This window comes from Varanus komodoensis, unplaced genomic scaffold (assembly GCF_004798865.1).
Source record: "Varanus komodoensis strain SLA01 unplaced genomic scaffold, ASM479886v1 scaffold3, whole genome shotgun sequence".
NCBI classification, from domain to species: Eukaryota; Metazoa; Chordata; class Lepidosauria; order Squamata; family Varanidae; genus Varanus; species Varanus komodoensis.
The window spans coordinates 24,113,812-24,127,245 of NW_025335761.1; the positions used below are offsets into that span (position 1 = coordinate 24,113,812).

Below are 13,434 nucleotides of genomic sequence, written 5' to 3' on the forward strand. Positions count from 1 at the left end.
TTTTAATTAGATCTTTATATCACAATAAACTACTGTCCAGGTGCTCTGTGGCTCTGAATATAAATTTCACAATATCATCCCTTCTACTAGAAGTTCTTAACAAGGATGTACAGTTGTTCTAATACTATCTAATCTCTTTTGGCTATCTTACCTCAATTGATTTTCAATTTCTAAAACTGACTAATCAGAACATCTGTGCTGCAGATGTGCTACAGTTGCAAATCAGGCTTTGCCTGAGATGTTGGTTGGCTGATATACAAAATACTATAAAGCCAGTGAGGTTATTTTAAATTAGCACAAGCCCAAAGGTCTACTCATAAGCCCAAAGTTTTCTGAAGGCTTTGAGGCAATTAACTGGCCAGCCTATTACAGAGGTAGAATCTTATGAAAATTTGGATGGTTATTTGTTTAGTTGGTCAAAGTGCGAGCACACAGAAATTATAACAATAGCTACAGGGTTTTTTTCCATTTCTAGGGCAGTAGGTTTGTTTGTGTGGTTACTAAGATAGATAAGGCCATTTAATAACCCAGTATTTCTATGAAGCAACAGTATGGAATACTGGTTTGAATCTGTCTGACAGAACAGACAAGCAAGGTTTCTAAGAGGATGCTGAACTCTCCAAAGCACATTACATCTAGAAATAGGTTTAAGGTCTCAAACAAGTTCACCCTGGAAGTTTGCTCTAGGTGATTAGATTTGTCTTTTTTTCTGATAGTTCTGTCAATTCTATTTTTTTTAAACAACATTGGTAGATTACTACTTGGAACAAGTCTGGCTGATCTAGGATCCATTCACTGGGATTTTCTCCTGTGTTTCCTTACTGATATTTGATTGCACATATGCAAAATAGGTAACTAAGAACAGGAGTATTGTTAAACAGAATTTGTCACCTTTCTGTTGTTGTGCCTTCTTCTATTTGGCTCATAGTTTGTATATTTCAAACCTAAATGACTATGTTCCTTATTTGAAATCATTATCTGTAGCCAAGTATAGAATACCTTTTACTTCCTTGGCTAGGTGTAATGGTATAGCTTCAATGGATATGGAAGCCATTTTTAAGACATTCCACTAATGTAAAGACTCTTTGTAGTATTAAGTAATACTGAATCTCTTGTACATGCTTTTAAATTGCAATGTCTATAGGGCACAGTGAAGCACTTCCTGATTCCTTTAATAAAAATATTGACTGGTAGTTCTACTTGCTTTTTGACTTCATGGGAGCAACATCAATGTCACTTTGTTAGTAGCCAAATACTAGAACTTTGATATTTGACAACTAGAATGGGAACAAGTTATAGCAGGCAAATAAACTCTGAGAAGGAGAGAGCAAGAAAGAGAATGCCAAATATTGGATAGTTGGCACTGTTTACAGCAGCCTTCAAGCTCCAGCCAGCAGGACCAATGATCAGGAATACTAGAAGTCATAGTCCAAAATATTTGTTTGAGGAAACAGGTTGAGAAAAGCTGCTTTACAGTTTGCCTGCCCTAATGGAAACTATTGCGGATCTAATAGCAATGTTTATACACCAAGATTTTAAGATGAAGTATCAGTCTTGGGAAGAAGTGACAAGAATCCTTGGGATAATTTGAACACAATCTAGAACCTACAAAGATACAGAATATAGTTGGCTGCCCTGGATGTTTCTGATTACACCCTGCTGTGCAGCTCAATAATATACAGCAAAAGAACAAACTAAAGGCTGCAAAGGCCAGTTCTTTCCTGTAACTCTGACTGACATGCGTTTAATAAGAAAGTAGGTTTACTTTAGGAAGTATTACTGCCCGATGCCTTGTGCAAAACATTTTCTAGTTAGATATGCTCATCTCAGCCTTAACTCGTTTTTTTTTTTTTTTTTGCATGATTCTTTTGCTTATATGCACAGTCAAGCCATCTATCTAGAGAGAATGATAAGAGTCTCCCTTTATTCTTCCAGTGATTAGGAAATTGGAGAAAAGCAGGTTGCTTACCTGTAACTGATGTTCTTCGAGTGGCCATCTGTGCAGTCACACACATGGGTGCTGCGCCTGCGCAGTGCCTAGGCCGGAAAGATTGAAAGCTAACGGTTTTGGAGGGAAAAACTCCTCTCCCCCTTCCCTCGGTAGTATATATAGGGCGGAGTATCCGCCATTTTCTCCAGTCTTTGGAGACCGTAAATTCACCACCCCATGGAATAAGATGGCATAACAACCTAGTATGTACCGACACAGTCCCCCTCGGTACCAATGTTACAAGTATGAGGTACCAAAGCAGTACGATGTGGTACCGACAACGAAACCACTCACCGACACTGAGTGGGGCCGGCGGGTGGGTTGTGTGACTGCACAGATGGCCACTCGAAGAACATCAGTTACAGGTAAGCAACCTGCTTTTCTTTGTTGTGGCCTCTGTGCATCACACATATGGGTGAATAGCAAGCTTACCAGAAACGGTGGCGGGAGGTGTCGCTATTGAAGGACGGCAGAAAGAACAGCCCTCCCGAATGAGCAGTCTCGTCTGGCACGCACATCAAGACGATAGTGCTTCGCGAAAGTACAAGGCATAGCCCAAGTTGCTGCCTTACAGACATCCTGGATTGGGACACCTGCAGTGAACACAGAGGAAGCTGAGACCGCTCTAGTGGAATGGCCCCTTGGAACAACAGGTAAGTCCAGCTTTGAGAGTTGATACGCCAACAAAATGGTTTGAACGATCCATTTTGACAGCCTCTGAGACGAAACAGGCGATCCTTGGTCTTGCTCAGAATACTTTACAAAATGTTTATTGGAACAGATTCCGTGTGCGACCTATAAAAAGCCAGGCATCGTCTAACATCTAAGGTGTACAAGGACCTCTCGACCGGGTTCGACAGCGACGGGAAAAAAGCAGGCAGCACAATTTCTTGGTTCAGGTGAAACGGTGTGGCAACTTTAGGCAAAAAAGTAGGGTCCATCCTCAGGACCACGTTTTCCTTATGGAAGTTTAAATAAGGTGGATCGATTCGAAGAGCACAAAGTTCACTGGCTCTATGAGTGGAAGTAACTGCAACTAAAAAAGCCGTTTTCCATGAAACAAGGAGTATATTGACAGTGGCTAATGGTTCGAACAGTGGTTTTGTAAGCGCCTGTAGGACAACTGAGAGACTCCACGTTAGCATAAATGGCCAAATGGACGGGTGCAGATTCTGCAGGCCTTTAAGAAATTTCCAAATAAGCGGCTGTGAAAACACCGACAGCCCTTGAACTACACTACGATAATGTGAAACTGTAGCTGCATAAACCTTAATTGAGGAGGGTTTCAGTCCCGAGCGATGCAGGTGCAGTAAAAACTGAAGAATGTTCTCAACCGATGCCGTGAGCGGCTTAAATGAGCTAGATTCCGCGAAGGATGAAAAAGAACGCCACTTCGCCATGTAGGATTTTCGGGTGGATAGTCTTAGTGCAGACTTGAGAATCCGTACAACCTCCGGATCCAAAGAACTCGGTCCCAACAATATTCCCATTGGTACCGAATCAGTGAGAGGGTCCGACCGATCATGAGTTGAGGTACCTAGTGATCTATTAGATCCCTGTTCCAAAACAGTCCCTTGAGTCAATGTATCCTCCACACAGTGAGGTTCAATGACAACGGTCCGGGTGATGGATGGCCCCGTTTTGTTGGGTTAGCAAATCTTGTGTGAGCGGAAGGCGAAGGAAATTGCCCTTTGAGATCTGAAGGAGAGTGGAGAACCACGCCTGGCGAGGCCACCAAGGTGCTATGAGTATCCCTGTGGCATCGTCGTGCACGATCTTCGAGACGACTTTGGTCAGCAGAGGAATAGGTGGGAATGCATAGAACCTGAGATTTGTCCATGTAATCATAAGGGTATCTCCCATCGATCCCGGTCCTATTCCCGCCCTGGAGCAGAACCTTTTGCACACCTTGTTTCTGTTGGTGGCAAAGAGATCTATGTCTGAATGTCCCCACAGTTGGAACAATTGGGTGCAAACTTGGTGGTTTAGTTCCCATTCGTGGGTGATTGACGTGTCTGCTCAAGGAGTCTGCCTCTTCGTTGCCGGTCCCGGACAGATGGACCGCCAAAAGGGTTATGCCTCTCGGGATACACCACTCCCAAATGTCCATGGACAGGTGGGCCAGGGCGGTGGATTTTGTGTTGACTTTAACTTGTGATCGGTGCGGGAGTGAAAAAGCCCGGAGCCGTCAAAAGGCATTTCCTCTATTCGCTGCTTCATTTCATCAGGGAAGTTGCAATTTCACGACCAGGCATGCCTTCTCAGTGAGACCGCCCCCACAAGCGCTCTCAAGTCTGTATCTACATGGTGGCGTGCAGTGGATAATTGTTGAATGGCGACTTGCATCCCCTCTTTAATGAAGGTTCTGGCAAGGTCCCTTTGTTGCTCAGGCAGGGGAGCGACAATATTATTCAGCCTCTGCATAATAAAGAATTGATACCTAGTGAGGGTGGCTTCATAGGTGGACATCCAAAGCCCGAGTCCTGCAGCCGCATAGACCCTGCGTGCCAGGGTATCAATCTTGTGCCCCTCCTTATCTCTGGGGGTGGTATGGCCTCTAGCTTCCCTGCCCTGAGATGATTCGACCACCACAGAGTTTGGCTTAGGGTGGTGAAGCAGAAAGGGGATGTCGCTCTCTCGGACCCGATACATGGACTCGTATCTTCTCACCGTAGGTTGAGTTTGAGAAGGCAAGTCCCAGGGTTGCGTCATCGCCTGTCGCAGAGTTGTAATAAGCGGCAAGACGATTGCTGGTGATTGTTCTCCCCGAACAATATTGTAGAACTTGTCGGTGCTCAGATCTGGCTGATGTTGCGCCTCGATCTCAAGCGACCGAACAAGTCTAGACATAAGCTCCCTGAATGAAATGTGGGATTCTTCAGGCGATGACGGGCCTTGAGATGTTATCATGCTGTCCAGGGAGGTAGAGTCGGCATCCGAGTCTGAGTCGGGTCCGGGATGGTATGGTTCCGATGAGGAGGTCCCTGGAGAAGTGGGACGATCAGGTTCTACATGCCGGGAAGTAGACGGCAGATCCTCATGAACAGAGGGTGAAGAACAATTCCATGGGTGAGGACGAAATCCAAAAGAATGGTAGTCCTCCCAGCCCCTCGGTTAGTCATAATAGGGTCAGAACCATCCTTCTTCCTGCCTCTCGTCCATCCGGGTCCGAGGTGGTGGTGATGGAGATTGGTCTCTAGCTCTCACCGTAGGCATAGGAGTTGGGGACCAGGCCCTCGGAGGAGAATCCTGAATCTCCCCATCGGACATCAACTCACGATGCTGCTCTTCGGGCAGTGGAATAGGCATGCCCTGTTGAGGAGCAAATTGTATCGGTGACCCCGGAGGAGTAATCTGCATCGCCGCCTGAAGCATCGGTACCAATGGCGTTGGTACCGAAGCTGCCGTCGGGATCGATGGGGCTGTCATACCTGAATCCCGATGCCTCTTCTTATGAGGCGGTTTTGCCACCTTATCTTTCTTCGCCTTTTTGTGAGCCGAAGATTGATCCAGTCCCCTGTGCTTCCTCTTTTCCCATTGTTTATGAGGGGGGGAAGAGGTAACTGAGTCCCTGGGGGGGAAGTTCCACCACTGGATGGTTGCGGCAGCATAGGCGGCGTGGGCAAAAGGCATTGCCCAGACATGCCCATGGCAGAGGCTGGACGTTGAACCGGCTCAGACAAGGCTGAGGCCTTGCGCTTAGCAGATGGAGCATGCACTGACCCAGGTTTTCCTGCAGGCTGATCGGATTGCATCAGCGCTTGATCCCAGAGGAGTTTGCGCAGCCGGTTCTCCCTATTCTTTCACGCTTGCTTAGTGAAAGCAAGGCAATGATGGCATTTATCAGTCCTGTGCCCCTCGCTGAGGCAGAGGAGGCACAAGTCATGTGGGTCCGCCGGAGACATTTTGGACCCACATTCCACACATTTGTGGAAGGCCGCTCGCTGCACCATCACAGAAAAAGAAGAAATAGAATATAGAAAGAGAGAAAAGTAATATATTTTTCGGGGGTTTTTTATAGGAACAAGTAAAGAGAAAAAGAAGATATAAACTGGAATGAGGGAATAATAACTTGGAATAAGAGTAAGAAGATAAATGGTAAGTAATGAACAATACTGAGTCAAGCGAGAGACGAACAGGTACGAGGCACAGCAAATGGCGGTCGCAAAAGACTGGAGAAAATGGCAGACACTCCGCTCTATATATACTACTGAGGGGAGGGGGAGCGGAGTTTTTCCCACCGAAACCGTTAGCTTTCAATCTTTCTGGCCTAGGCACTGCGCAGGCGCAGCACCCATATGTGTGATGCACAGAGGCCACGACGAAGAAATCTTGCTTACCAGAAATCCTGGTAAGAGCATGTATAGATTCCTCCGGATCAGATGAAGTCCAGGGACAAACAAACTTTCAGCTCTGTGGATGGCATGCAGAGTTGCTTGGCTAGCCAGAAATTGAGGATATCTACATCTATACAATGACTGCCCACCCTCCCAGCATACTGATTTATAGCAGAAGAGAGCAGCTTTTACTTGGCCCATCACCCAATGACTATGCTAGTAGAAAAGGTGCAGAGGGATGGATCTCTTCGCATGATTGTTTGCCACTAGGATTGGGTTCCTACGGTCTGATTGTGCTGGGAAAGAGGGACACAAGGACAATCTTCATGGCCCTTCTTTCCCAGCATCAGGCTCCTGGCAGCCAGCCAATCAGGTAACTGGTGGGCTGTCAGTAGCCTGATAGTTCCAGGAAAGAAAATGTATGAATTTGACAGAGCACGTTCTCTTCCCATATCAGGAGCCGGATAACACTGGAACAGAAGGCAGCGGAAAGAGTTATCCCCATGTGCCACCAGCTCCAGTGGGAATGGCATGTGAGGCAAATTCACAGAGAGGTGGCAGCATTGGCACCCACCGCAGACCACATAGGTGGCCTCTGAGGGCCTGCAGGTTGCCCTATTTTCCCACAATTTTGTTTCCCAAAGTAAAAAATTGGGCACTTCAGAGGCACCTGTAAAAAGGGCTCTAAAGCCCTTGCTCTATGCTCGGAAACAGTTTAAGACATGCATTAAAAGAAAAATACGTAAATATTTTGGCTCATCAGTATTATCTGAGCAAGAATGTCACTTGTTTGAGAGTTGTTGCAAAATCACATCAGTCACTTCAAGCTCAGATAAAAGGAGCAGAAATGTCACAGCATTTAAGTGGAAGAACTTTTGCTGGGTTGTAAACTGTGCTCTAATGATCACAGAATCATGGAATAGTAGAGCTGGAAGGGATCAGGAAGGCCATCAGGTCTGACCCTCTGCTGTTGTGGGATACCAATTTACCCCTTCCCACTCAGATGACTGTCTAGTTAGTGAGAATTATGAGAAAAGCAGTTCCCCTAAATGAAGTCAACATGGTTCAGCACCTGACATCCCAAATTATAGTCAAATTGCTATCTTCGCAATCTTAAAATAAGTAACAAACATAGATAACATTGCTAAGACAGAAGTAAGAAGCCCTTCCTGTAACTTGAGTAATGGCAGTTCCATTTCAGCATGTAGGGCAGAGTGAGTGGGATGCATATTTGAATAGTTGGTATAAAAAGTCACCCTGAATATACAAAGGCAGTATGCCAGGGAGATGGCCAAGATGACAGAATACTTTTGTATATGTAGGCAGTTTCTCCCTGTGCAGGATGGTGCGAAACATTCACTTCCTCACATACAGTATAAAATAAGATAGCCTAGCAGTCACTGAATGATACAATTGCTCAGTATTATACTTCTAAACTTAACTATGGACTGTTTAGAGTCCATATAAACTTTCATGGCTCTTATGTATTCCTGGTACAATGAAATCTGTGCCAAATGCAGGGTATCAAGCACATATTTACTAGTGCTAATATGCTTGCTGTCATTCACATGCTCAGGGGCTGAATTCCCATACTGAAAGCAGATTCGATGTTTAAACCCTGTCAAGGCCTGTGTATTACTACTACAGGTTTCTACACCATCTGCACAATGAAGTTTTTCCTTCCAGGGCCCAGTCATAGTTCAAATTAAGCTTCAAGCTCCTGAGCAGCATGCTGCCCCAGTGAAGCTACAAGTTCCTTAGCACCACTCTGCTCCAGGGAAATTCACTAACAAATTCACTGACACAGCTCAGAGAAAGCTAGAAATGTTCCACAAAACAGGCAATAGTATACAGTCCTGAGAATTAAATACAGCCACCAAAAGAAGCCATCCAGCACCAACTTCAAGGTAAGGCTATCCACACATTCACTTCTTACAGATTAAAAGCTCAAAAGGTTTTAATGAATGGAAGTAAGACCTTCCTCCTGCATTAAGAATTCCTATCATTTCCTCCAATGTAATTAGCATAATGGATATCTAAAGCACTTACTGGAAAGCCATCAGCAGGCACTTCGATTTCATCATGTGAAGTTGGACAACCTGTGGAAGAATGAGACGAACGTGAACTATCAAGTTACTTCCATTTATGTCTGGCTAAAGTCATGCATTAGGAGTCTTGATAACTATGTCAACTTGATTTTCACAAGGTCCACTATTTGTCATATGTGACTCATCAGTAATTACAACTACAAACAGTGCATAACTGTTTTTCATTTTTACCCCTCCTCATGCGTACATGGGCCACTTTTACGGAAAATAAATAAATGGGGAACACAGGAAACTTATCCAGAAAAGCCAATTTATGTATCCATCCTGAGATCTCTCTCCTCAATGGCAATGGCTCTCATGGGTCTCAAACAGTGGTGCTTCACATCACCTACTCCCTTATGTTTATTAACTGGAGATGCACGTACTGAACATAGCATCTTCTGCATGCAAAGCAAATATTATATCACTTGAACTATGTTCCCTTCCCCACAGATGTCTGAAGTTCAAACAAAATTTTTTATTTTATATACCCATAGAAAATTCTATTCTATCATCTCAGTGTTCAAGGGAGATAGCACATTCCAGTACTGTCTTTTATGGCCCAACCATGAGAACAGGTGTGGAGTTCCCTGAATATGTGTACCAAATTTCATTTTGCTATTTCATTGTTCAAAAGCGTTATTACACTACAAACTAGTAAACCAAGTGCACGTATGCAGGTGTATACACACATGCGCACCTAATGCTGAACAAGCTTGCAAAAGCAAAGACATCACTTCATTCACCCTTTAGGAAGTAACTATCTTCCCAGGTAAATAATGTCCTGAAAGCCATTCAGTCTTACACTCCACAACAAAGCATTGATGGAATTTGAGGTATTGCCAAGGGAGTTTATTTGAACATATACAAGAGAAGCCCAGAAAGAGAGATAAGTGCTTGCTTTCAGAAAGGGCATGAAGTCCTTCCATTGATGGGATCTGAATTCTATTTGGTGGCCTTTTATCTGCCTTTACATCTATTAACACAATCATGCCACTGACCATTTCCCTGGGTGAGTATGAAGTACCATGGTGCTGATGCAAATTGTTTCCTATTCCCATTTTAACTGTTGCCAGGACTTCTTGTGAAATTAAGGCAGAGGCAGGTTGCTCTCTCTCTCCTTCATGGCTTAAAGAGGCACTTACCTTTTAGATTTCAGAGTAAGATAAAACAGACATGCATAGGAACTGTTCTTCTGTTTTCTATTTTTTCCAATGACTATGGTGGCAGTGGTGGTAGCAAGAGAAAGCCAGATAAGCAGAACAGGAAATGAGTGAATAAATTCTCAAAAATGCTATCTGCATGTTCATATTAATTTTACTTAAGTGTGGATAATATTACCTTTAAAAAATAAAGAAGATTGACTAACAGATTCCTACCTTGAGAAATATCTTCAACTGCTCTCCGAATGCCTCTGTCAAATGCTCTTGCATCAGCAGGACTCTGAAATGTGAGGCCGAATTTTTTGTCATCAATCTTCCAGTGGTGAAAAGTTGGCGTAACCTTATTGTAAATAATGTCCTTCTTTAATGTGCATTCCAAAACCACCTGAAAAGAAGCCAAGTTAAGATAAAAGCTTAGTGCAATGAACTTCTGTATCTGCAACTACACTTAAAAGTAAATCCAGCATATTTATGTCTTTAATTTAGAAGACTTTTACACTACTTCTCATACCTAATATCTTTGCTCTGACCTGCTCACAATAAAAAATAAACTACTGATACAATAATACATCAAATTACTAGAAGAGCAGGTTGCTTACCTGTAACTGGTGTTCTTCGAGTGGCCATCTGTGCATTCACACATATGGGTGCTGCGCCTGCGCAGTGCCTAGGCCGGAAGATTAGAAAGCTAACAGTTTTTGGTGGGAAAACAGTCCGCTCCTCTCCCCCTTGCAGGATAAATAGAGCAGAGCATCCGCCATTTTACTCAGTCTCGAAGACCGACGTTCACCCCCTAACGTTCGAAAATCAGCATCGCAGCAAGAAAAAGTCGGTACCGTAGGAGTAACACAGAACCGCAGTAAGAAAAAAACAGTCCACTCACCGACACCATGCGGGGCTGGCGGGTGGGTGGTGTGAATGCACAGATGGCCACTCGAAGAACATCAGTAACAGGTAAGCAACCTGCTCTTCTTCGTCGTGGCCTCTGTGCATCACACATATGGGTGATTAGCAAGCTTACTAGACTCGGAGGAGGGAAGGTGTCGTCAGTGAAGAATGGCAGAGAGCACGGCTCTACCAAAAGAACAATCCCCTCTGGCGCGTACATCAAGCCGATAATGCTTGGCGAAAGTACATGGAGCAGCCCAAGTTGCAGCCTTGCAAATATCCTGAATTGGAACCCCTGCTGCAAAGGCCAACGAAGTCGCTACTGCTCGCATAGAATGCCCCCTCGGAAGTGAAGGTAAGTCAAGCTTGGTCAATTGATATGCTAGGACTATGGTTTGCACAATCCATTTGGACAGTCGCTGAGATGAGACTGGAGAGCCCTTGTCATGATCGGCATACTTGACAAAAAGTCTACTGGAATTCCTGAACGCTTCTGTGTGAGACCTGTAAAAGTCTAGACAGCGCCTAACATCCAGCGTATGGAGAGAGCGCTCAATCAGAGTCGACGGAGATGGAAAAAACGCAGGGAGGACGATGTCTTGGTTCAAATGAAACAGTGTAGCCACCTTGGGAAGAAACTTGGAGTCCATTCGAAGAACGACTTTTTCCTTGTGAAAGTTCAAGAACGGTGGGTCTATGCGTAGAGCACACAGTTCAGTGGCTCTTCTGGCTGAAGTAACTGCAACAAGGAAGGCAGTTTTCCATGAAACTAGGCGTAAATCCACCTTGCTAAAGGTTCAAATGGAGGTTTTGTAAGGGCCTGAAGTACAACAGAAAGACTCCACGTCAGCATAACAGGTCAAACTGACGGGTGCAAATTTTGTAGCCCTTTAAGGAAATGGCGAATCAGGGGTTGAGAAAAAACAGATGACCCCTGGATGCTGCCACGAAAATACGAGATAGCAGCCGTATAGATCTTTATAGATGAAGGCTTGAGTCCCAAGCAATGAGGGTCAAATAGTAATTGCAAAATATTCTCGATCGAAGCCGACTCTGGAGAGAAAGAATGGGCATTGGCAAAGGAGGAGAATCTTCTTCACTTTGCTGAATACGACTTGCATGTGGAAGGTCGTAGTGCAGATTCGAGAATTGCCTGGATATCCGAGGATAACACTGTCGGTCCCAAAACGGACCTTGACAATTCCGAGGGAGGAGTTGGTTGTGTATGACGTTGAAGTGAAAGTTCTGTCGATCGGGATGGCAACGGAGCCAACGGAAAATTCAGATCTATCGGAAGCACCACGCTGTTAGTTTCAGCAAGAGTAAATCCGGGTGTCGTACTGTCCCGTTGTGTTGTGTTAACAGATGAGGAACAAGCGGAAGTCATCAAAAAACTCCTCTGGACTGAGTGAGGAGAGTGGTGAACCAGGGTTGCCTTGGCCACCATGGGGTTATCAGAATTCCTGAGGCGTTGTCATGCACGATCTTCGACACTACCTTCATGAGGAGCGGGATTGGCGGGAACGCGTAGAACAGGTTGTTCCAGTCGATCATTAAGGCATCTCCCCTCGAGTCCAGTCCCAGACCCACTCTGGAGCAGAACAGTTTGCACACCCTGTTCGACCGGGTCACGAACAAGTCTATATCCGGTTGTCCCCATAACTGGAACAGCTGATTGCAAACCACTCGATCCAACTCCCATTTGTGGGTAGTTGACATTTGTCGGCTCAGTGCATCAGCTTCTACGTTGTCGGTTCCCGCAAGATGAACCGCCAGCATTGTGATGTCCCAAGGAATGCACTAGTCCCAGATTTGCATTGACAAACAGGCCAGGAGAGGTGACTTTGTCCCACCCTGTTTGTTGACATAGAAAACAGCAGCTATGCTGTCTGACGTAATCTGTACAACTTGGCGGTGTAAGACGGTTTCGAAAGATTTGAGAGTGTTGAAAATTGCTAGAAGCTCGAGGAAGTTGATATGCATCGCTGCTTCCCGTCAGGTCCATGCCCCTTGGACCCGAACATGTCGCACCCCATCCGATGAGAGACGCATCGGTGTACACTGTCACTGTCGGTTGGGGTGGGTGGAACGGAACGCCTACAGATAGGTTGTGTGAAATAGTCCACCACGTCAGGGTGTGAAGGATCGAAGATGGAATCTGCAGAAGCTTGGTTTGTAAATCCCGCTGCGGATGGAATGAGTTGAAAAATAATTGGAGCGGGAGGAGTCTGAGCCTTGTGTGCGGCACAATGGCTACTGAGACTGCCATGTGTCCCAACAATCTTTGTATAGTGATGGCTTGAACTGTCCTTTGTCGTTGAATCTGATGGATGTGTGTACACAGGGTGGCCCTGCGGGGCGGAAGAAGGAACGCTTCTTGCAGGGTGGAGTCGATACGTGCTCTGATGAAATCGATGACCTGTGCGGGAATAAATGACAATTTCTTAAGGTTAATACAGAGTCCGAGGTCATCAAGTAAAGCATAAGTCAGGCGGACAGCCGCTAAAAGGTTGTCTTTAGTCCGTGACACAATTAGCCAATCATCTAAATAGGGGTAGACCTGTATACCCCAGAGCCATAGGTGGGCACAAACTGGGCCATGCACTTTGTAAAGACTCTCGGTGCCATAGCCAGTCCGAATGGTAGAACATTGAATTTGAAAATATCGGATCCGACAGTAAAACGTAGGAAGTGTCTATGGGAAGGATGGATAGAAATATGAAAATACGCATCCTTCAAGTCCAATGAGGTGAACCAATCCCCTTCCCTTAGCAACAGAAGAATATTCTGTAAAGTGGTCATCCGGAATTTCCTTGGTTTGATATATCTATTGACTTCTCTTAGATCCAGGATAGGTCGAAGACCACTGTCCCGTTTGGGAACTGTAAAATATCTAGAATAGAATCCGTGTAGCCCATCAGTGCAAGAGAGTTGTCGAATCGCTCCCTTATGAAGAAGGTGAAGGACTT

The 13,434-nt window shown here is 45.0% G+C and overlaps 1 protein-coding gene across 1 annotated transcript in view; it reads right to left on the bottom strand.

The window, feature by feature from the left end:
* SPRED1 (sprouty related EVH1 domain containing 1) overlaps positions 1-13,434 on the bottom strand; it is a 93,973-nt gene that overhangs the window by 20,079 nt on the left and 60,460 nt on the right. The window contains exons 3-4 of the mRNA XM_044436722.1: positions 9,794-9,962; positions 8,377-8,426 (exon numbers count right to left, since the gene is read on the bottom strand). Coding sequence (XP_044292657.1) covers positions 8,377-8,426; positions 9,794-9,962 — 219 coding nt within the window. The remainder of the gene's footprint in view (positions 1-8,376; positions 8,427-9,793; positions 9,963-13,434) is intronic.